General features: G+C 34.4%; 6 protein-coding genes across 11 annotated transcripts; 4 read left to right on the forward strand and 2 right to left on the reverse strand.

Moving 5' to 3' along the window:
- Window positions 1-1,438: 1,438 nt before the first annotated feature.
- On the forward strand, window positions 1,439-4,984 carry LOC127243143 (glyoxylate/succinic semialdehyde reductase 2, chloroplastic). 4 transcript variants are annotated; one of them, XM_051263013.1, is made up of 12 exons: window positions 1,439-1,802; window positions 2,284-2,368; window positions 2,759-2,824; window positions 3,341-3,416; window positions 3,493-3,548; window positions 3,720-3,804; window positions 3,911-3,971; window positions 4,074-4,126; window positions 4,209-4,279; window positions 4,354-4,426; window positions 4,490-4,594; window positions 4,668-4,984. In XM_051263013.1, exons 1-12 carry the CDS (start codon window positions 1,568-1,570, stop codon window positions 4,830-4,832), a joined length of 1,131 nt encoding a protein of 376 aa, XP_051118970.1. In that variant the 5' UTR covers window positions 1,439-1,567; the 3' UTR covers window positions 4,833-4,984. The 4 variants fall into 4 exon arrangements, with proteins under 4 accessions (XP_051118970.1, XP_051118971.1, XP_051118972.1 ...); XM_051263014.1 differs by having other exon boundaries at window positions 1,439-1,790; XM_051263015.1 differs by having other exon boundaries at window positions 1,439-1,790; window positions 2,287-2,368.
- A 355-nt stretch (window positions 4,985-5,339) lies between these two features.
- LOC127243141 (uncharacterized) lies at window positions 5,340-7,479 on the forward strand. Its single transcript, XM_051263012.1, has 3 exons — window positions 5,340-5,776; window positions 6,798-6,897; window positions 7,246-7,479. Exons 1-3 carry the CDS (start codon window positions 5,494-5,496, stop codon window positions 7,316-7,318), a joined length of 456 nt encoding a protein of 151 aa, XP_051118969.1. The 5' UTR covers window positions 5,340-5,493; the 3' UTR covers window positions 7,319-7,479.
- Window positions 7,480-8,009: 530 nt separating this feature from the next.
- On the reverse strand, window positions 8,010-9,215 carry LOC127243577 (transcription factor MYB10-like). The gene is made up of 3 exons (XM_051263663.1): window positions 9,080-9,215; window positions 8,865-8,994; window positions 8,010-8,748 (listed from the first exon to the last, which is right to left on the reverse strand). Exons 1-3 carry the CDS (start codon window positions 9,213-9,215, stop codon window positions 8,010-8,012), a joined length of 1,005 nt encoding a protein of 334 aa, XP_051119620.1.
- Window positions 9,216-12,936: 3,721 nt separating this feature from the next.
- LOC127243460 (protein IQ-DOMAIN 8-like) lies at window positions 12,937-15,139 on the reverse strand. Of its 3 annotated transcripts, none has more exons than XM_051263488.1 (5): window positions 14,929-15,139; window positions 14,550-14,801; window positions 14,224-14,433; window positions 14,009-14,122; window positions 12,937-13,925 (listed from the first exon to the last, which is right to left on the reverse strand). In XM_051263488.1, exons 1-5 carry the CDS (start codon window positions 14,995-14,997, stop codon window positions 13,308-13,310), a joined length of 1,263 nt encoding a protein of 420 aa, XP_051119445.1. In that variant the 5' UTR covers window positions 14,998-15,139; the 3' UTR covers window positions 12,937-13,307. The 3 variants fall into 3 exon arrangements, with proteins under 3 accessions (XP_051119445.1, XP_051119444.1, XP_051119443.1); XM_051263487.1 differs by having other exon boundaries at window positions 12,937-13,922; window positions 14,550-14,807; XM_051263486.1 differs by having other exon boundaries at window positions 14,550-14,807.
- A 352-nt stretch (window positions 15,140-15,491) lies between these two features.
- Window positions 15,492-17,227, forward strand: LOC127243513 (coatomer subunit zeta-1-like). Its single transcript, XM_051263573.1, has 6 exons — window positions 15,492-15,555; window positions 16,022-16,181; window positions 16,315-16,462; window positions 16,551-16,628; window positions 16,718-16,802; window positions 16,875-17,227. The coding sequence occupies exons 1-6, from the start codon at window positions 15,535-15,537 to the stop codon at window positions 16,932-16,934; spliced, it is 552 nt and encodes a 183-aa protein (XP_051119530.1). The 5' UTR covers window positions 15,492-15,534; the 3' UTR covers window positions 16,935-17,227.
- Window positions 17,228-19,172: 1,945 nt separating this feature from the next.
- Window positions 19,173-22,726, forward strand: LOC127243372 (uncharacterized). Its single transcript, XM_051263358.1, has 14 exons — window positions 19,173-19,532; window positions 19,625-19,665; window positions 20,135-20,204; window positions 20,306-20,454; window positions 20,532-20,627; window positions 20,716-20,786; window positions 20,934-20,995; window positions 21,097-21,160; window positions 21,239-21,323; window positions 21,406-21,532; window positions 21,619-21,701; window positions 21,777-21,834; window positions 21,910-22,007; window positions 22,249-22,726. The coding sequence occupies exons 1-14, from the start codon at window positions 19,457-19,459 to the stop codon at window positions 22,492-22,494; spliced, it is 1,326 nt and encodes a 441-aa protein (XP_051119315.1). The 5' UTR covers window positions 19,173-19,456; the 3' UTR covers window positions 22,495-22,726.
- Window positions 22,727-23,445: the final 719 nt, after the last annotated feature.

Here is a 23,445-nt window from a genome sequence, read left to right on the forward strand (position 1 = left end):
TTAAAAAAAGCTAGAATATGTGTTCAAATACTTTTAAAGTATGATTAAATTGTCAGTTAGATAAAATTGTTTATTATAGATGAATGATGCATACATTTAACATAAATTAAAAAATAAAATATGATACAATTATCCCGCAAAGATAAAGTATTTTTTATAATATTCATTGAAAAGTATGTCGAAAAAAAGATTATGACAATACACTCAATTTTCTAATTAAATTCCAAAACAATATATTTTAAAACTTTCAAAATTATTATTTTAAACACAACGTAAACTATTGAGATATGCTACAAATTCGTGTGTTTTTTTTTTTTTTTTGTAAAATAATTTGAAAAGATATGTTTTTTATATGAGACATTAAAAATTATTTAGATGATATAAAAATAATGAATGTGTGTAGTATATAAAAAACACAAAAAGAACATAATGAATATGTTTGTTTGTGAGATTGGATTTTTTAATATTAAAACGTTGAATTTGAATAATTGTTTGATATGATATAAATAGACGTAGATATGATGTTTTGAATGTAGAATAGATTTGTACTATAATATAAAAAAAATAATTATTATTTTATTTGATATTTTGAGAAAAAACAAATCTAAAAATCTTGTGTTAAAATCCACAACGAACACAACCAATGTGTTTTTTCAATTTTTTTTTTTTTTTTTTTTTTATGATATGAAACTACTGCTGTTACTCTCTAAGTAAACCTCCGACCGAATCTACACAAAAGAAATCATATTAGGCCAAGGGTATGGATGAACTCATGTTACACCAGAAAGTTACCTCTTACAGTAATTTGGTTGTAGAAGTATTCATAGATGTATCATAATTTTTTATTTTATTTTATCTTTTTTGTTTACGTTGAATTCTATTATTATTATTATATTTATATATTATATATTTCAAATACTTTCTTCATTCGCCAAATTTGTTATCATTTTTTTTTTAATTTGTCCGCTATATTTATCACATTACTAATTTTGACAACAATGTTTAATTATATCATTCTTTCAATACTTATTTACAACAAATATTTCTGTCTTTATTACATTCTCTTTATTTACTTTTTATTTTTAACTAAATTTTCAAAAAAACCTCCAACTATATATACTTTTTCAAAAATTTATTCATTTTTCTTAAACTACGAGCTCGATCTAAATGGGATATTTTTAGTAGATAGAGGAAGTAATATGTTTTAGAATAAGATAGAAATAAAATACTAAATTGCAATTTGAATATGAAATCAATTATTATTATTATTATTATTATTATTATTATTAATTATACAGCCAAATTGGCCCAGCCCACTAATCCTTATTGTCCAGTTATTCAGCCCAAATATTTTAAAATTCTTTGAAGCCCAAGCCCGTGAAAAGCTGAACTCAAAGCGACGTGGCTTCTTCCTGAATTGCAATTCGGATTAGGGAGGGAGAAGACGACGACATCAATGTCAGACACAGTCTGCCACAGCCATTAAAGCTCCCACACCTATATAAAACTCAATCCACTTTCGATTGGCACCAAGATAATACTGCGATACACTGTGATCGGAATTTCTATGGGTTTAGTGGCGAACACCAGCTGCCGGAGCCATTATCTAACCACTGCCGCAATGTTTTCGCCCTTTAACACTGCAGCTTCACTCTCGAAAGCCATGATTCTGCGCTCGAGCTTTTGCCCCCGGAGAACTATCTGTTTTAGACCTACGCCAGTTCCTTGTCTCTCCACTCAACCGCATTGTTTGGTTCGAGTTAAGGCCTTATCTTCTGATGGCTCCAAGGGTAAAGTTTTAGGTTCGCATTTTTGTCTGATGGCCATTCATTTGATGATTGTTCCTTGCTTTGCGGTGGATTTGCTGTATTCATTGTGATTTTTGCCATTTTCGAATAGTGCTGCAGGTGGTAATTTTATTGCCGGTAGCTTCCAATTGAATTTTACTCTGTTAGGTCAAGAGAAACCATGTCTGTAGATTGTCTGGCCTGTTCATTAACTGTAATGCCTAATTGTTAATTTGGAGGATTCAATACACTTTCTTGCAGATGTGCATATCAGGGGAGATGATGGGGATAAGAATATATATATATATATATAGCTGTGCATTTTACAAATGATTTTGTGATAAATCTTCTAAATTTTGGAATACCTGCTGAATTTTTAAGTGCATACTGTTTCCAAAGCAGATGATGTATATATATAATTGTGCTTTTTACAAATGATTTTTTGATAAATCTTCTAAAATCTGATGAAATTTTGATGTACTTAATGTTTCCAAAGCAGCAGATGGATCACCGGTGCGCATTGGATTTCTTGGTCTAGGAATCATGGGATCTCCGATGGCACAAAATCTCATAAAAGCAGGGTATGAATCAATCTTAATAAGCCGAACTTATTGTTTAGTCTTCCAACATCTTTACCGGTTTTGTATCATTGTTTAAGGATTTCGAAATCATCAATGCTGCCGACAGGTCACCACTGTATATGTGTTCTTTTGTAGCATTGTGTCCTTAGTAGCATTTGATGATAGTTTTCACAAAATTATGTTTAAGTAGTCGTGCAATTTTGTGTAGAAGTATAGTTTTCGTAGCTTCTGTTATTGGACTCATGCAAAATGTCTCAATCTCCTAATAGTTCATTTTGTTAACTTTAATGATAGTATGTTTCTTGGCTAGTCTCTTGTTGATTATCCATAAGAGAAATTTTTACGGTTATTATGATCGTTAACTTGCTACTGATTGGACTTGTGTTATAGATGTGACGTTACTGTTTGGAATAGAACGAAAGGCAAATGTGACCCCCTCATCTCCTTGGGTGCGAAGTAAGTAATTCAAAACTTACTTGTGTGAAAAGAATACCTTTTACTCTTTCATATATCTTTGTTTAGAATACAAAAATTGCAGTTGATTTAAAGACAAGATGCGGATAGTTTTTGTTAGAATTAATGTAATAATCGAAAATCAAGAAGAGTTTAGGAGGCTTGATATGACTATATATACATATATAAGTGCACATGGTTTCTCGAGAGTTAACAACTTGGTGGGTGACTCTTAGAAAGTTTCTCAATGTACACTTGAGTTAATCTATAACGCCATTGTCCTATTCAAGAAGTCATCCGGGCTGCCCTGATGAGACCGAAGTGTTGCATTTAACCTCACTAATTTTTATCACATATAGCATTTTACAAGATTTTTTTATAGAATTTCTTGATTTTCATCGTTTGTGCATGAGAGAAGAATTTCGGCAGTTTGCATTATCTTGCCTGCCATGGTTTCTGTACACCAGGCATTTTGGATTTGCAATATATAATTTAATAAGAAAAGGGACTTCGATGCAGATATAAGCCCTCACCCGAGGAAGTAGCTGCCTCTTGTGATGTCACATTTGCAATGCTCGCCGATCCCCAAAGTGCAGTGGGTATTACTGTTTTGTTCAACATAGCTGCCTTGTCGTAACAGTTTCAGTTCATTGATTTTTTTACGCCTCCAGGTTGATGTTGCTTGTGGAAAGAACGGAGCTGCGAGTGGTATGGCCCCTGGAAAAGGGTAATATTCGACAATTCCCACATGAAATACAATTCATTAGTTCTTGCCTGCAATTTATTTACTCCAACTGTGAAAGATTTCAAACCCGAACTTCTTATTTCCACTATCTTTCTAAATTTTATTGTCTCCTTTGCCCTTATCTTTCGATTCCCTTTAAATCATTGCTTGCAGTTATGTAGATGTGTCAACTGTTGACGGCGCCACTTCCAAAATGATCAGCTCGAGTATAAAATCGACTGGAGCACAATTTTTGGAGGTTAAGTTTTTTCACATTTTTTATCTCAATAAGAACTAAATACTCATGAGTCATGACGTGACTCTATTGCCTACAAAATAAAGGAACACAACCACTTTTTCGACAGGCTCCAGTTTCTGGATCGAAGAAACCAGCTGAAGACGGACAGTTAATATTCCTTACTGCAGGTAAATGCCTCGAATTAACTTAATAGAATCTTCTAGCTTAGTTTTGGTCTGAAAAAGTCCCGTACGATGAAGTGAATCCATGTTTGTTCTTTTTTATCACAGGCGACAAATCTCTGTACGAAACTTCCGGCCCCTTTTTAGACATCATGGGAAAGGTTATTAATCGTCTACTTTGTTCTTTCACTCCTCGATGTCCACTCCTGATATATTGATTTTCAATTTTCACAACTGTTCTAGTCAAGATTTTACCTTGGAGACGTTGGTAATGGTGCTGCCATGAAACTCGTCGTCAATATGATCATGGGAAGGTACTTTGCATAATTATACTTCATTTTTCACCACCATTTTTTAATGCAAGTTCACTTCGATTTCACCATGGCAGCATGATGGCATCCTTTTCCGAAGGTCTGATTCTCAGTGAAAAAGTCGGGCTCGATCCAAGTATTCTGGTGCAGGTAAACCCACCAGTACAACGTAAATCTCCTCGATAAAAGCAGCTAAAGCTGTCGTTCTTGCAGGTTATCTCGCAAGGGGCGATCAGCTCGCCAATGTACGCCATGAAAGGGCCTTCGATGGTTCAGTCGTCATATCCTACGGCATTCCCGTTGAAGCATCAGCAGAAGGTATGCTGTCTGAAAACTTCCGGTTAGTCATGTTCGGACAAAAGTTTTTTACGGCGGTGTTCGATTGTGGCAGGACCTTCGACTCGCGCTCGGATTGGCTGAGTCGGTGTCGCAACCGACACCGATTGCCGCGGCGGCGAATGAGCTCTACAAAGTGGCGAAATCCCGCGGCCTCAGCGACGATGATTTCTCGGCAGTGATTGAAGCTCTGAAGGTGAAAATAGAACAGCAGGGATGATAGAGTGCTGGTGAATTTCTTTCGGGAGGCTTACCGTTGAGTGTTGGTAAATAAAATTTCACCGCCGGTTGAAAATTGGTACGGATTTCGAAAATAATGTTACATTTGTTTTTAGTCGGATTTAATCTATTGATTTTAATTTCAATGTTAAATTTGAATACAAATATAAATTACATCTAAAATAATAGAAGAAAATTATTTATTATAATAAAATAATTATAAATTAAAATTAATATAATTAATTAAAATAAGTAAAGAGATATTTTAAAATGGGATATGTAAAGAATATTTTGAAATAGACAAATGAAAATAATAATAAAAATATATTTTTGAATTAAAACGGAGGAAATATAATTTTTTTTAATAACAACGAACAAAAAAATATCGTATAAATACCAAAATAGCTATGAATTTTACAAAAATCTAATTTCTTTTGTTTATAAAAATAAAATGTCAAAATTATTTTACATTATTCAAACAAAAAAATAAACTCAATTTACAAAAAACCGGGTTGGATGAAATTGGTATTGGGATCCCGGAGCTTCCAAAGGGACCGTCGAAAAATGCGTTCCGCAATCGACAGTGTGCTGTGTGCCATCGAACATAGGGTTTAAGGTTTCAGATCGGCGCCTCCGTCGCAGTCCCTTCAATTCTTCCAAAAATGGCGTCGTCCAAAGCCCTACTTCGCACCGGCGTTTCTTTCATGTCCCGATGCCTTAGCCGCAATCTCCTCTCCAATTCGAGTCAAGTCGTCTCTCAGAGCTCCGAATTGGTCGCTCCGCCGAAGTTCTTGCCTTCTGTATTCACACCTGAGCTCCACAAGAAGACGACGCCTTTATACTTTCCGGTGCATCAGAACGGCGTTGATCCGCTGCAAAAGCTCTCCTCCGCCGGGTTCTTATACCCTTCCGGCCTTCCTTCTCTTCCATTCTTCCTTCCCGACGGTAACTTTTGAATTTTACGATCTGTTTTTCTTGTATTTACCTTTGATTGTGGATTAAAACTGTTAGGTGGATTATAGATTGCTATTTTGAGCGCTTTGAACTTTGCATTTCCTCGTTCAGGGGTTAGTGTAATGTCAACAATTTAATGAGATTGGTGTGATTAATCGAACATAATATGCTCGGCATAGTCGAATTTCTAACTGCATGGTGTACTGTGGATGGAATTCATTGGCTTCTCATTAGCTGTGGTAATGAACTCCGTTTCTTAGCTGTATAACTATCACATGTAATATCTAGAAACACCGGAGAGATGATTCTATCATTGTTTTGATTGGTTTGGTAGCTTCATTTTAGAAAACTAAAGGTTGGCGTCACCTTGTGTCCCCGAGGTTTTAAACCTCCATTATGTTAAAAGTCCTATCCCAATAAAAGATATAGAAGGGCTTGTGAGCTTCTTGTACCTTTAGTTGTGCCATTGATGTGGAATAGGTTGCGAAGAAAAGTTTGTGGGGTTCATTAGCACAAACTCTGTACTCTGCTCGTCACATTGGATTGAGCTTCAGTTATATTTCTAATCAGTAGATTGGTGAGTGGAGAAAAATAGTTGTAGTCTCATAGATGTTACATTAGATGCCAGATTACCAAATTTGTCTTTGATTTACACTCTGATGTTTCGTGCTAATATTCTCTTGTTAATTAAACCAAGTCTGCTATTACAAAATTTTGCTGTAATTAGTGACATTGTATGTTATAGGATCATTCATTCATTATTAGTCAGAAGCTGTTATCTGGATCAAGTTCAGACATCATTTCATTCGCTATCCATAATAATGTAAATTTTGAATTGGATCTTTCCAACCATGCTTCTCTACGTTCATGAGGAGTTAATAGGCACCATGCATTATGCTAATTCCTGTTCAATCAGATATCGAGATTTCAAAAGGTTAAATTTGTTCCTCTGTTGTTTTGGTTGTGAGTTCAGGATTTGACTCTTGAAATTTTACTATCTGATTCTCCACAGGCAATGAGTCTTCATCAAGTGAACCTATGCTTTTGCTTCCAAAGCGGACCTACCAACCAAGCAACATCAGGCGCAAAAGAAATCATGGATTCTTTGCTCGGTGAACTTCTCTATCTCACTTACACGTCTTTATTCATTCACTCTCACACATACATGTTTGTACACGAAAGTACACACCTACTTGATGCAGCATATCATGTACGGCTACCGTCATACAATTGCTCAAAAAACCTTAAACTGTTGCATTTTTTTTGCCTTCAATGGCATTATGATTATGCATGTCATGAAATAAGACAAATTTCTGGATCCATTTTCTTCCCTAAGATCTCTATCTGTTTCTCATCCTACAACTTCCATCGAAGACCCTTTTTCACTTGCCAAATCTTTCTTGAAACGTGTTTTCTGATGATTCCTTCAATAAGTGACAAATATGTTCCATTCTGAACAGAAAATCGACTAAGGGAGGCAGAAGAGTCATTGCCCGAAGAATCGCCAAGGGTCGCTTTAGGATCACAGCATAATGAATATTAGTTTCTACTTTTGCATTTAAATAATTTTGATCCACATTTTATGAAGGAAGGACTGACTATGTTGCTTTAAGGTTCAGTAAAACATTTGTGCTTGACACAGACTTGTTTACATGATTTTGATTTATAATCTATGTGTGTAGCTTAATGACTTATTTTTGTTTATTTTCCAATCTATACAATTCTTAGTTTGAATTTGTTTGTGTTTTGGGTTGTTTTGCATGAAAAAATTGTCGAATGTGATGTTTTGGATGGAAATATACATTGGATATCATGCTTTTAGGTGAACAAACTATTTCATTGTAGATTGTACAAAAATAATAATAATCTGTATGAAGCCACTCTAAAGATTGTCGTCTATATACGTAGAATTATTTCAGAGTGGATAAGAGATCTCAATCACTTGAAAGGCAAATACAATGAAATATGGCATTTCTGTTGAAGGTATTTCTCGATTAGGTAAGTATGCATTTGATAAAACTACGTAAAGAGCTTCAGCATTTATTATGAACATTCATTTTTGGCAAGACACCTGCCAAAATCACCAAACTAGAATAGAATTAATAGTCCTTGAGAAATGTATAGCAAAGTATATCCATGTTGAAACAGAATATAGGAATTATACATACATGCATATATATATATATATAAGATAGCTGTATACCAGAGCAGCTGGAATTGATGATCAAAATGGTGTCATGAAGGATTCAATGTAGTCCAATGGAATAGGAGGAGTCAGATGCCGAGGCGCAGTTTCTGCCTCTATGTTCCATGGGAGTCCTGAGTGGCCGGGGATTTCACCCCCGGGATGATGCTCTTGTGTAACAGATGATGGAAAGGGTATGAAACAGTCAATTCCCTTTTCAGATGGATTGAGTGATGGTACAGTGGAATTGTTCATTGCTGCTAATTCTTGTTCATTGTAAGTTGTTGTTACAGATTTGGGGATTAGGGTTTGAATATAATTCCCGATCATAACTTGACTGGTGCTGTTATCTTCATAGGTAAATGCGGAGTTATAATCATCACCTTGCTGGTTTTGTGGGATGTTTATAGGATAGGACAGTTCTGTGAAAGGTGCCTGAAAATTCATTACCTGATCCAGCCTGGATTGATCAAAGGGATCAAATTCTTGCAATGGAGGTAGGTCTAAGTCTGAGGAGCCGATGATTCGATCCATTTGGGGATTTGGGATGATGAAGTTACTGCTGTTTGGATTCAGGAAGTACAGATTCTCAGCAGAAGAGCCACTGCTGCTGCTGCTGGTGGCGCTATTGGGAAGAGAGTAAGGATTTTTAACAATATGATCTTGTGAATGGTTGTTTTGGTTCGAAGAAATGAGCTTTTTCTTGATGCTTGAATTCCAGAAATTCTTGACCTCATTGTCTGTTCTTCCCGGGAGATGCTTTGCTATTTGAGCCCATCTTTTATATAAAGTCATTTGTGAGCATTTTACTTAATACTTAAGTACTCACTGTACATACATACATACATATATATATATGTATGTGATCAGCTTGATTGAAATGTTGCATTGTACCTGTTGCCGAGGATGCGGTGGAGCTCGACGATTAGGGATGCTTCGCATTGGGAAAAGCTTCCTCTCTTGAGATCAGGCCTCAGGTAATTTATCCATCTCAGTCTGCAGCTCTTGCCGCATCTTTGCAGCCCTGGAAATGGAGAAGTTGTAATTAATGAATGTGTGTATATATATGTGGATCTAATTGATGTCGATATATATGTATATGTATTTACCGGCGAGTTTAGGGACAGTGCTCCAGCAGCCATGGCCATAGGTGGAAATGTAGCTGATGAGCTTCTCATCTTCCTCAGGTGACCAAAGGCCCCTCTTCACTTTCTGCTTGTTGCAGCATAGGTGACGGTGTCCCATTTCTTGATCCCTCTCTCTCTCTCTCTCTCTAACACACACACACACACATATATATAATATATGTATGTATATGTATATAAACTCCTGCAAAAGATTATTAGATGACACACATGCAGAGAGAGGCAGGTGTGTGTGAGAAAGTAGGAAGGAGTATGAAAAGGAATTGGGGAAAGGGTTCAATGTGGTGATATGATCAGGCTGTGAATGAAGAGTAGAGTGAGAGTTAAATGTAGAGAGAGAGTTGTACAGAAATGGCGATTAGGGCCCTCTTCTCTACCCTTGGTTTACAAAAATGCAATTCCTCTTTTGATATTACTTTCTCATTATTATTTATTTATTTATTTTTTTCTTGTGAATATATAGGAAAAAATTACATTGGTTTTGTCTCTTGAGATCATCATCAATTATGCCTTCTTTTTCTTTTTTTTTTGGACTTGTGTAAGAGTGTTTCATTTTATTTTTTTATTTTTATTTTTTAGTTTTAGGTGTTTTATAAAGTATAACAAGTAATGATGTTTTTACTGGTTTTATTATTATGTGTATATATTATATACTATTTTCGTCATTCAATTTTATATTCACTTCCATCATCTGGTTGTGTGCTTATTTCGTACGGATTGGATTTTAAATATTAATTATATTTGTATAAAAAGATATTTTTAATGTTAATAGAATTATGCAAAAGATAAATATAACACTTAAAAGTGGACATCGTAGATTGTACCATAAATTCTATACTCAGTGCATTTATATTTTGTGACAAATGGTTATACCGATTATAAATTATACTTGTGGATAAGAAATTGTGATTTTACATAAATTGTTTCTTTTTAAAAAAAAAAAAAAGTTTGAACATTGCATAATAAAAATATTTTCTAAAAATAAGTGTGGAGATAATACATTTCCAGATTCCAACAATAATGAGTACTTTTCTATATTAGACGGTATTTGATTTATAGTAATGAAATTATGGTTTCTTGAAAAAATGACATTATTATTATGATTATGATAATAAAATGTCTTTTTCACTTTTCTTGATTAATATAACTAGGCTTTGAAAAGCTCTTGTAATTTCCATTTATAAGTCAAGCATAATTATTATTTTAACAAAAATATAATTTCTCACTTTTTTATTTTTATATTAGTTGATCAATCAAGAGTAGGTTGACAAGACATTTCCTAGTTTGTTGGATCAAGAAAATATCATTCATTACATGATAGCCATAATTTCAAAATGTGTCAAATGATTTTCTATATATCTTAATGAAAACTTTAAAAATAATAATAATAATAAAAATGAAAGTAATCAAATCTAAATAGAGATTAAATTCTAACCTATGAATTTAGTAGAGTGGAAATTTAGTAATAATCGAACGATAATGTTTTAATTAATTTGGGCCAATCGATCGATGAAAGTCAAATTCGATTCAATTTATGGTTTGTGTAATCCATTCGATTTAAGTGATTTTAAGATCAATTCAAATGATAGTAACTCTGATATTCAATATATAATACTAAGTTGTAAGATCTCATTACATCTGTTTCAAAGTAAATATTGTACTTATTGAAAAACATTCATTTGAATAAGCAATGTATGTTCATATAAGCTCGAATTTGATTGGAAATCACTATGTAAACCATTAAAAACAATAATACTCTAGTGAATGATATAGATATAAATATAAATTTGTAAATTCTCTAACATTAAATGTTTATATATATAATAAATATTTTTTACTACTGTATGAATATTTGCGAAAAAAATAGAAATGGCCCATGGGGGCAAAATAAACATTAACTCAGCTCTGATACCATATTTAAATATTTGCAAAAAATAAAAATTATATTATGACAAAAAAATGAGAATTGTAGCCCAAAAAACAATATAAAAAAATATGCTTAACATCTACATATCAAAGAAAGCATAGTTTGGTGAAAAAATGAACACAAATGCAACATAGATTTTCCATTTTCATGAAACAATACAACAGACAGCCATATATATATATATATATAATTCTTAAAATTTTTTTATTTTTTATTTTTTAGAAATAAAAAAAAAAGATAAACAATTTTGGTCAAGCATTAAATGCAACAACAGATGATCACAACTATCAATCTCACCTATATAATATATATATTGTGTAAATGAGGACAAAAATTATTTTCTTGAAGAACAAAGTTTAGTGAGCAAGAAATAGTTTGCATGTAAAGTACATAATCTGGTGATAGGGAAGCAATAATTGACTACGTGTTTGGATGTGTTGTTGGTATTTTAAAATGACACCTTCCCTACCCTCAAATTTTGTATGTATCTTATGTAAGCAATACCTCTTCTGGAATTCTCAACCAAACACAAATCCCAAAACCCCATATTTCTTGCCTGCTTTTGGACTAACCTTTATTTCTCATTTGGTGAATTGAATTGAATACCAACAATGTAATAATAGTCAGTTTGTAATAGTTTGGATATTTTAAACTTTTTTGGATTTAAATAATGTTTAAAGTAATATTTGTCAAAAAAGAAAAAGTGAGATCAAATAGTAACAAAAAATTTAGAGACAGGAAAAGAAACATAATTTTTAGTATTTTTTATTGACGTGATAAATATATATATATATATATTATAATGGTAATCAACAATATTATATATATATCTTTTAACATATTTATAATGTTAATATATATTATATTCCCTCCGGAACAAGGTTGCAGTTTACTTTTTGCATATAAATTTTTTAATATTAGCATTATAATGGATTGTAGTGAAAAAGGTAAAAATGTCTGCTATTAATATTGTGTAATATAAAAATAATGGCATTTGTATAATATAGTGTAAGTTGCTAGGGTATTTATTATGTTAGGTAGGTAGTACAATTACTAAATTAGGAAATGATAACTTTGTTTTAGGACGGACGAAAATAGAAAATGACAACCTTTCAGAGACGGATGGAATATTATAATTTAACGTATGTTATTTTATAATACAATATGCGATGACATATGTATAAACATATGTTGGTCAATCATATACTGTATATTGATCCGGTCAAATTAGTACAGGATCTGCTGCGATTTTTATATTTGGTATATATGAGTAATTGTGTAGAGAATAAAATATTATGTTCATCATCTAAAATTATGCTCATTTGATCATACATGAATTTTAAAAAAAATAATATATAAAAATAGAAAATTTTCCTTCTACAGTAGTATCGAAATAGAAAAAACAAAAATATTTTTTAGACACAACAGAAATAAGTATAAATTTAAATGACGAAATGAGTACCATTTAGTTATAAAGATCTATGTGTAACAAAAAGGAATACCATTTAGTTATAACTAACAAAAATTACACGTTGAAAGATGTATTATGGTACTTTTATATGAAGTGAGATAAAATAATATTAAGGTGGGTGGTACTTAGTAAGCTATCCCAACTTATTTGATCAAGTCAGTACATTAAATTAAAATACTCTCTCCGTCCACTAAAAATAGCTCATTTAGATCGGGTAACGAACGGATGGAGTAATTACCATCCGATGGGCAAGTCACACTAGACGAGCCATATATGGCAAATAACCTGAAGCGTCGGAGTTTACACCCATGACCTCATGGTCACAAATTCAACCCCACGCCACAGTGATATTCTTACCGGACCATTGATTTTCTTCTTTGCAACTATGGAATGTCATTGCAATGAGATGACTAATGCGAAAAATTGAAATCAAACTTTAAAAGAACCCCGTGTTCTTACAACATCGATGATTTAAGACACAAACCTCGTCATTAAGAAGACAACAACAACAATATACACAAAAAACACACAAAAACCTCACAAAACAAGGCTCAAAATCGACAAATCTACACGACCAATAATCCCTCGCAATCGCGCCGTATCCAAAACAACGCTTCGCATAAAAATCGAGCCAACCGTAAACACCTAACTACCCGATAACTAAGGCAATCTCGAATCGAAGAAAAAAAATAAAAGATTGAAAAAAACAAAGAAGTACCAAGAACAACAAGACGTTGAACTCATCAAAATACTTCGACTCTTACAACACCAATCGATCGATCTTCCTCGTCGCCTCACTTGTAATAACCTTTACCTCCGCCCACCGGAGGATAGAGATCTTTGCATAAATCAACCGTGTAAAGATCAGCATCGGCGCTCCTCCGAGCGATCCCTTTAGACAAAGGACTCGGTTTCCTACAACATGGTACATCCTCGATCGAATGCCTTTGGATAGATCGAGGATTCGAGGAATAAGTGCTGCCTGGTTTCTGCTTCGCCTTGATCGACGTCGTGAGGCTCATGTAGTTACGCCGGGGGCCATTTATCTCCCCTGATCCCGGACTTCCCGATGTGGTCGTCGATGATAAGTTCGAGTTCGTGCTCTCGCCGCAGATCGACTCCGTAAATGGATCGGAGATCGAGCGCGTAATTTGGCAGCTTTTCGGGACTTTTGCGATGACCCGCTTCGAAACGTTGTTGCGCCTCATCGTCACCGAATCGTAATCGGATGCGCTCGACAAAGACCCGGCGCCATATTTTAAAGATTTCGGCGTCGAATTTGATGACTCCCCCGGGAATTCTTCCATCAGCCTACTCTCCCACGGCCTGTTCGCCATCCAGCGCTCTAACCAATTTAGCTTCTTGCTCGGCGTGCTCGATTTCAAGCACGATTTTGGGGTTTTCTGCAGCTGCTGAAATCAAAGAAACAACAAACATTCGATTCGATAAAAACGATCATCGAATTCCGAAACTAAACTTAAAGTTAATTCATTGCCTGCTGAGAAAGAGCATAGGCAATAGCTCTCTCCCTTTTGATGGCTCCGTCTTGCCTCATTTGCAGCTTCGACCGGACTTCCTCGACAGTCCCGCGGCTATCACACCATCCGCTCTGTAATAAAACAGAGTCGAAACATAGGATCATCGAACCACATTCGACGAAACAATACTACAACATACAATGTTCGATCATGTCTGATATTGAACTCGAACCTCGGCTTGTTTGATTGGATCAAGTCGATTTCGATCCTTCGAATGCTCCGAACCTGAGGCTTGGCTGCAGTGAGCTCGGACCCGAGCCTGGACCCGAACCAGAGCGTGCATACATCGTAGAGTTACGTCGGCTTTCTTTCTAACTAATCGACCTCGGACTATAGCTTGAAGCCGAACCAATGCTTTTAAAGCCCTCAAAGCTCGTCGTGCCTACAAGGAATTACAGAATTTAACAATCAATCGGAGATTTTAACAATTTTACACAGATCAGATCATATAAGATTTGATATATATATATATATATATTGTAATAAAAAAATAATTACAAGAAATGCACGAAAATTTGTCTGAATTCGAACAGCAGCCCATTCTCTTCGAACAGCCATGAAATCTCTTGGAGAAGCTTTGGCTAAAGCAGCTACGGCGGCGGCCATTTCGCCGTCGATGAAATAAGAAGACACCTCCGAGCCCTCAATCTCCGCCGCGCCGCCACCGCCACCGCCACCGCCGCCGCCGGCGGTGGTTTTGCCCCCCGAGGGGGTCCTCCATAGCTTCCATTTCCTCCCCTTACCTTCTCCCTTTTCCTGCCCAAAGATCAAATTTTTATTTCTCTGTTTTCTCAAATTAAGAATGCAATTAAAGAAAATGGACAAATTTGGGAATTCTGAGGAAACAAGATTCGAGTCGAAAATTTGTGAGACTTACGATGGATTCATGGGGCGAGGGTTTCTTGAGACCGATCAGAGATTTAATCCACTTTCCTGAAGCACCCATTTTCACGCAGAGAAGAAAAACCTTGAGCAAATAAAACAAGCAAATTCTTCTGCCGATTCAAGAACTGCTGTCTGAAGAAGAGATGAATATTCAGACATTAAAATTAATTTAATAGAGAAGATGAAGATTAATCGACTGTAGCTTTTTTTTTCGAATTTTGAAAATTTGAAATAAAAGATAGACAAGAAAAGTAAAGTTTAACGGATATGTATTTCAACTTTAATTTAAAAAAATAATAATAATTAAATTTCTATTTTAAATAAATTAAATAAACGAAAAGTTCGCTAGAGGAAGGGCTTGAACCTTCCTGAGCTACTCCAGCTTGTTGTTTATGATATTTTTATTTACATTTATATATAAAATTTTATAATGGGCTTAAATATGGCCCATTTAAGTGGGCCTTTCTTTATTAATTTTGGCCCATTTGGTTGTGGAATAATGGCCCAGCAGTATAAAATATATACGACGTCTGCTGTAACAATTTTCAGTTGTATCTGAACCAACGGCAAGATTTCTCCCTGAAGATCGTTCGCTGCAATGGCCAACTTTCTCAGTCAAGTAATTAGGTTTCATTATGCATTATTGTTTTTGTTTTTCTGTCTGACATGCAGGATCTAATGTATGTGTGCGCGCAATTTTTTTTTTTTATTGGAAATCTGAATTATGCGAGCAGTTGTTGTGGTTGCTGCGATGATTGTGTTTGTTCAATGAGGGATTTTTGAGATCTATATATGTATTGTGACATCAGATTCGGACTTTTATGTGCGTGTGGATTAATAGGATGTGATTAGTGATTTGATTGTTGGAATTTTGGAGTGTGCGTGTGCGGAGAGCGAGCGAAATGGTAAGTTTGATTGACGATCGGTGCTTGTTCTGATCCGATGCAGTATTGAATATGCATGTTTTGCGATGTTTGGAATTGCAATTTGTGATGTGTTGTGTAATTCTGATATTTGATTATTCGTTGTGGTGGATTTGAAATTGATGCTTTGAGATGGTGAATTTCTGATTTGTGGAAATGTAGGGAGATTGTCCAACGATTAAGAACCTACTTTTATTGGATTCGGAAGGTAAACGTGTTGCTGTCAAGTACTATTCCGATGAATGGCCTACAAACAGCACAAAGCTTGCTTTCGAAAAGACAATATTTTCAAAGACTCAAAAAACGAATGCTCGTAGTGAAGGTACATTTCAATCTTCATTAAATTTGTATTGCTGATCGCTAACTCATGTCATTCTGCTCAGCCTTCATCTATTTAGTTTTGTAGAACTTCCATTCGAATCCTAAAAAGGTTGTATAAATGTGGTGGTGTGCAGCTGAGATAACAATGTTGGAGAACAACATTATCGTGTATAAATTTGTTCAAGATCTGCACTTCTTTGTGACTGCAAGTGATGGGGAAAATGAGCTGATCCTGGCTAGTGTTCTACAGGGTTTCTTTGATGCAGTTGCTCTTCTTCTAAGGTTCCAAATTTTTATTTTTTTATTTTATTCTTCTTGAATTAATGCCGATAGCTTATCTTGATGACAAACCAGATATTCATATGTTTAGGAACAATGTGGACCACAGAGAGGCACTAGAGAACATGGATCTGATTCTTCTTTGCCTTGATGAGATTGTCGACGGAGGGTAGGCTTCATTAGATTTTTTCATTTTTCCACCCCTAATAATTAACCGGGTGAGCTAATTTGTGTAAACTCTTGTCCAATATATTTCAGGATTATTCTTGAAACAGATGGAAGTGTCATTGCCGGAAAAGTAGCTAGTCACACTATGGATGACGGATCACCAATGTCCGAGCAGGTAATGTATATTTATATATGTATATATACACACACACGATGTTGTCCTAACTGGAAGCACGGATCGTTGCAGTCAATATCTCATGCGCTCGCCACAGCTCGCGAACATTTGACTCGATCACTTCTGAGATGAGTGATAGGCACCCGCAGTCGTCTCGAACTACATCTTCTTACACGTAATTTCTGCAGCATTACAATTCAATCATCGGACAGGCAGATTTGTAGCTTATCTAAAGAGAAGAAAGGTCATTCTTTTGTTGTTAAATTCTGTTTGGTTTTGTTTTATATTTTTTTGCAATAAGCTTATGCAATTCATTTGAATAAGAAATTGTGATTTTTGAGTCTCAGAAGAGCATTTTGTTCGCCACAGATTTGCTTGGTTTCAAATTTTGAAATTCATACTACTATAATTGTAGTTTGTTTATTTATTTATTTATTTTCTTTGCTTGTTTACTTTTGGAATAATTTTTTAGGATTGCTTTTGTAAATTAATTTTGGAACTGAACTGACTCTTTTGGCAAACACACAACCCTTGATTTTGTTGATGATTGAAATTAGACAATTGATGATGAAGTTGGCTGTCGCAACGTCTACAGTGCTGCTGAACAACACATAGTGTATTATTAGACAACACATAATATTACTACAAATATCACAATGTATATATTAATAATACAACGCATGAATTAAACACATATGTTATAGTCTCAATATTACACAATATTACTACATACAAACGCATGTTATAATTTCATACAGCATACACGATTTTAGCACATGACATATTTATATATAATATATTTGTTATTATTAAAAAGTAGCACATACCTTTATTATACATTTTATGTTGTTGGTATATATATGCTGACACTCATTTATGTTAAGGGCTTATTTCTTTAGCTCAGGTTTGGGCGTCTTTACTATGCAAACAACCTAAATCTGGTCTGTTTGTGTTTTGGGGGACAAAGTCTGAAAATGTTGTTTCTTTTTTTTTCGGGAAATATATAGTCTAAATAGTAAAATTTGAGAAAATTTGGATAAAGAAACATATTATAATTATAAGGGAAGAAAATATATACAATATATATGTCAATTTTATAGAGAACAAAAATTTTTATAATACAAATAAATAAAATTTTAAATATATATATTGAGTATAATATAAATTCATAATTAAATCATACAATATAAATTTTATCAATTAAATTTAATACATATTTATATTATTTTATTCATTATCCATCAAATCAATATACATCTAAAATTCTCAAAACCCCAATCAAAGTCAAATACAAAAAAAAAAAAAAAAAAAAAAAACAAAAACAAAATTCAAATTCATTCCAAAATTCAAATAAAAATCAAAATCAAATTCAAATTTTTCCGAACTCCTTGAAAAAAAAAAACCCAAATTATATATAGACACATACACTTATATAAAAAGGTCCCATTTAAATATAAGTTTTAAAAGTTGTTGGAGTTTCGAAAAATACACACTAACAAGTCATTTTCCTTATTTAATATTTTTGTTAAATAAATGAATCAATATAAATGAATGGTATTCTCAGCCGACAGTATTTTCTTCGAAATATCCAACCATAAAGATAACACATGCTTCTATTATCGATATTACGAAATCTTAAAATCTGATTCAATACATCGTCTCTATTTCTCTATGATCTAACTTTAATAATAATAATAATAATAATAATAATAATAATAATAATAATAATAATTTCTTATTAATTTCCTAATTTAGACAAACAAATGGTGGGCCACTCCATGTCGGAGCAGGCTATTATTGGAACAACAGGTGGACGGAACGGGGGAGTGGTGTGAAACGGCATCGTATTATATACTCCCTCCTATTCATAAATAGAATGTAATTAGTAAATAATTAAAAAATATATTAGTAAAAATAATTATTCTTTCGTTTTATATATCGTATCTGCTATACTGTAGACATTTTAGTAGGGATGTAATTAGTAGATAATTATAAATATATTAGTAAAAATAATTATAAATTAAAATTAAAATAACTAATTAATTTAATTAAAATTAAAAAAAAATAAAAAAAAAATTTAAAATAAGATTAAAGTGTGTAATATAATAAAATAATTATAAATTAAAATTAAAATAACTAAATAATTTTATAAAAATTTAAAAAATTTAAAATTTAAAATAAAATTAAAAATTGTATAATTATATTTAAAAAATAAATTATATGAAACAGAGTATAAAATAATAATTAATAACGTCAAAACCGAAAACAGGGAACGTAGTACAGATTCAATTATATTAAAAAATAAAAAACAAAAAAGAAGAAAGGGAAAGAAGACAGCATCGATCAAACTATGGTGTTGTATATATATATATATACACGTATTAATGGTGGTGTGGTGAGGTGTGAATTGGGGATGAATAATGGTAGCCATGATTGGTCCTTCCTCTCCCCTCCTAAGCTATAAGGTGTAGATGCAACCAAACAAAATCTGCTAACCCATCGATCGGATCGAAGCGCAAGCAGGCGCGGATGAATTCTTCCTGACTTCTATGAAATGTCGAATCCCCCTCCTTAGTTTCTTCCCAGACAATTCTGCAATCTTCGGCTTGATTTGATTTGGGGAAATCTGGGGTTTTAATTTCTGCGGAAACTGGATGGAGCCTCGCGTGGGGAATAAGTTCCGCCTTGGCCGGAAAATTGGGAGCGGCTCGTTTGGAGAGATCTATTTAGGTATTTATTTCCATATCTGGTTTGAGATTTTCCGATTTGATGAGAAAATTAGGGCTACGTGATTCGTAATTTTGTTTTTTGGATGTTTGCAGGTACGAATACTCAGACGAATGAGGAGGTTGCTATTAAGCTCGTAAGTGGATTGAAAGCTTTTCTCGGTGATCTTACTTTTGTTGTTTCTGTTATGATTATGCTCGTATGATTCGTTTTGGATTTTGAAGATCAATGAGTTTTCTGTATCAGTTATGATCTGATTGATTGTTGCTGAATGGATTATAATTGTGCGTGTTGTTTGGATGTGAGTGTTCTGTATCCTCCATCGATCCTCACCTCTTCATATTGAAATTTTCTCAACACCATTATTAGCTGATTTTAAGAAAAAGGAACATGAATGCCTGTCTAGCTTCTGAATGTTATCATCGGTGTTAGTAGTCGAGAGTATCGAGTGTCTTTGCACTGCCTGAATGTTGTAGTAAATTGGTAATACTGAAAAGGAAAGTGTAATCTCGAAAGCTCATTTACTTACCCTATAATTTCGTCGCAAATTTGTGTATATCTTTTGTAGTATGTCTTATAGCTCACTTGTGTTTCGATTTGTGTAGGAAAATGTGAAGACGAAGCATCCGCAGCTACTGTATGAGTCTAAGCTGTACAAATTACTTCACGGAGGAAGTAATACACTTTCTTTTCACTGTGAATTTTGCTTTTCGGCCATTATAGTTTTAATTCGTGTTAGTAGTTTCTCATTGGGTGGTAATTTACGAAATTGGTAGCTGGAATTCCTAATGTCAAGTGGTTCGGGGTCGAGGGAGACTACAATGTTCTTGTTTTGGATTTATTGGGACCTAGTCTAGAAGACTTGTTTAACTTTTGTAGTCGCAAGATGTCTCTAAAGACTGTTCTCATGCTCGCTGATCAAATGGTATGGTATTTAGTTTGTTTATGCATCGTAAAGATGATAGAGCAAATTTTTTTAAACTGGTGAAATTTTGTTTCTAGATTAATCGTGTTGAGTATATCCACTCCAAATCTTTCCTCCATCGAGATATTAAGCCCGACAACTTTCTCATGGGCTTAGGAAGGCGTGCAAATCAGGTAGCCCTTTTGTTCAATGTTTTCCACATTGGTTTGTTTAATTCAAAATGATGATATTTTGTGTTCATAATCCCTCCGATGTTCATAGGTTTACGCCATTGATTTTGGACTTGCCAAAAAATATCGAGACTCCTCAACTCATCAACATATTCCATATAGGTAAAAAAAAAAAACGAAAACATTAATTTCAAGTAGTAATAGGCAGTTCTTCTGTTTCCTTTCCAACTGTCTTATCTGTTTTGTTGTGTTGTTTGTTTTCACGGAAAATTGATTCGAATGACGACAACATTATCCTTTATAATGCAGAGAGAATAAGAATTTGACTGGAACAGCTAGATACGCGAGCATGAATACTCATCTCGGCATTGGTATGCATACGGCCTTTCCTGATTCTTTTATCCTTCAAATATATCTAATTAGGCATTTACTCTGTGTTCGATTATGCTCTACTGCATCGATCAATGCATAGAACAAAGCCGTAGGGATGATCTAGAATCACTTGGATATGTTCTCATGTACTTTTTAAGAGGAAGGTGTGTACGCGGATTCGCTTTATTGCTTTTCGTTACTTTAATTTTCTCTACGTCTACTCATCTCCCCAAAATGCGCAGCCTTCCTTGGCAGGGATTGAAAGCTGGAAACAAGAAACAGAAGTACGAGAAAATTAGTGAAAAAAAAGTTTCTACCTCCATAGAGGTAATCGAAAAAGTTACCCTGCATTCACATTATGTTATTTTCTGTGGTAAAATACTGACCTTAAAATCCAATCTTTCTCTAGGCGCTGTGCCGTGGTTATCCCACTGAATTTGCTTCGTACTTTCACTACTGCCGTTCACTTAGATTTGAAGATAAACCGGATTATGCTTATCTTAAGAGAATTTTCCGTGACCTGTTTATTCGCGAAGGTTTCTACAGCTATCATAGTGTCACTATCCTTTCTGCTATATCGCATCATTTCGTGCTTATATCTTTGTTGTTTTGACCCTAACAGGCTTTCAATTCGACTATGTATTTGACTGGACTATCTTGAAATATCAGCAGTCGCAGCTTGCCAATCCTCCATCCCGCGCCCTTGTGAGTAACATGCAATTTTTTTTTAGGTTTCACGGTTTTGCCAAAAATATCAGAAGTGATGAATTTCCTCGACAGGCAATTGCTGCAGGGACAAGTAGCGGAATGCAACATGCTAACAATGACAAGCAATCAGGTATCCTCATTTTCCAGTGACGGCACATTCATTAACATGCTATTCTGTCGAAATTTATAAATTTCTGTTACACAGGCGGCGAGGATGGCAAGGGCGCTCGAACAAGGAATCCTTTGAATTCCGGAAACTCGTCTCAGAAAGGTCCTGCTGCAGATGCTTCTGTGACCAAAGAAGTAAGATTAACTCAACCCTCTTACTCAAAACATGTTTTTTATTCTTTTTTAAGTCTGGATCGAGTTTGGAGGTTTGTGTTCTTTATTAAAATAATATTTGATGTGATATTTTATGAGAAAAATATATTTATATTTAATTTTGAGGGGAGCGGAGAGTCTAAATGGTAACAAAAAATTAGATGGAAACTCATAAGTAACAGACCCGATTTATTGCTTATTGCATTTTAATGTCGCTGTGCAGCTCTCCGGTTCCAGCCTTTTCCGGAAATTCGGGTCAGCAAGGCGACCTGGCATCACTATAAGCCGAGACCTGGAGATCTCCGGGAACGATACAGACACACTCCAGAGAAATTCAAATCCACCACTACCATTAGACCCGAAGCGCGCAGGTTCTACCAGAACCCCGACTTCGAACCTAAAAAACTACGACTCTACCCTCAAGGGTATCGAGGCCATGAACTTGAAGGATGAGAAGGTGCAGCATTAGACGACAAAAAATGTTTCTAAGCGCATTCCCAGTGTAAATATCAGAACAACTGTGGAGAGTACGTGTATGTATACGTATACGTAGTCTTCCCCACGGCTTACTTAATCGACGTGGATTCAGGATATAGTGATGACAGTCGGAACATTTAATAACGAAGAGATCGGTGAAAAGCAAAGATGAGAAAGGTACGATTGATTCTGTGTTTTAAGAGTTAATGAGTTTTGTTAGATCTCCTCCTCTTCCTCATCTAGCTTACTTATGTTTTATGTTGTACTGCTCTCATTCTTTTTTACGCGACTCGACCCTACTCGACTCGCATGCCCGCCCCGTCTATAGGATGACCTGTCTATTGAAGTGTGTTTTTACAGTAAAAAAAAAATTGTCAAATGGAGTTCTATAATGAGCGTTCGCCATTGTAGCTTTAAAGTTTGTGTATTTTCTCTTTTCATGTTTTGCTGGTTTTGCCTAGCCTTTTGTTTGACGATGTAAACAACCAACTCATCTACCATAGTATCAGAGCCTTAGGTTTGGAGTTCGAATTCTACCGTCCTCCTATTTGTCCTTGTCTACGTGCAAATTTCGTTTAGTGGCGTTTATCCCTCTTGCACGTGAGGAGAGGTGTTGATATTAACTCCCGTTTGTAGATAAATAAACAAATGATATATTCTCCTAAGTTTTAAGTTTTTAGGTGAGAGTGGTCATTTATATCATCTAGTACTTCATAAAAATTTTCTTGCAGCTTTGGCTTAGATTTTTTTTTTTTTTTTTTTCTTTAATGATGCGGGAACTGCAACCTCGTTATTCAAATCTATTTTGGTTAAATTTCCGTTGAATCTATGGAGGGAGAGAGAGATGGAAATTGGATTCTTGCGTTTTTAGTTTTGAAAGATTTTGAAGAGATAAATCAAAGAGGTGTGGCTTTGAGCTTCAATTTCTTGTGTGTTTTTTTTA

Source organism: Andrographis paniculata, unplaced genomic scaffold (assembly GCF_009805555.1).
Source record: "Andrographis paniculata isolate CXL003 unplaced genomic scaffold, ASM980555v1 Contig95END, whole genome shotgun sequence".
NCBI classification, from domain to species: Eukaryota; Viridiplantae; Streptophyta; class Magnoliopsida; order Lamiales; family Acanthaceae; genus Andrographis; species Andrographis paniculata.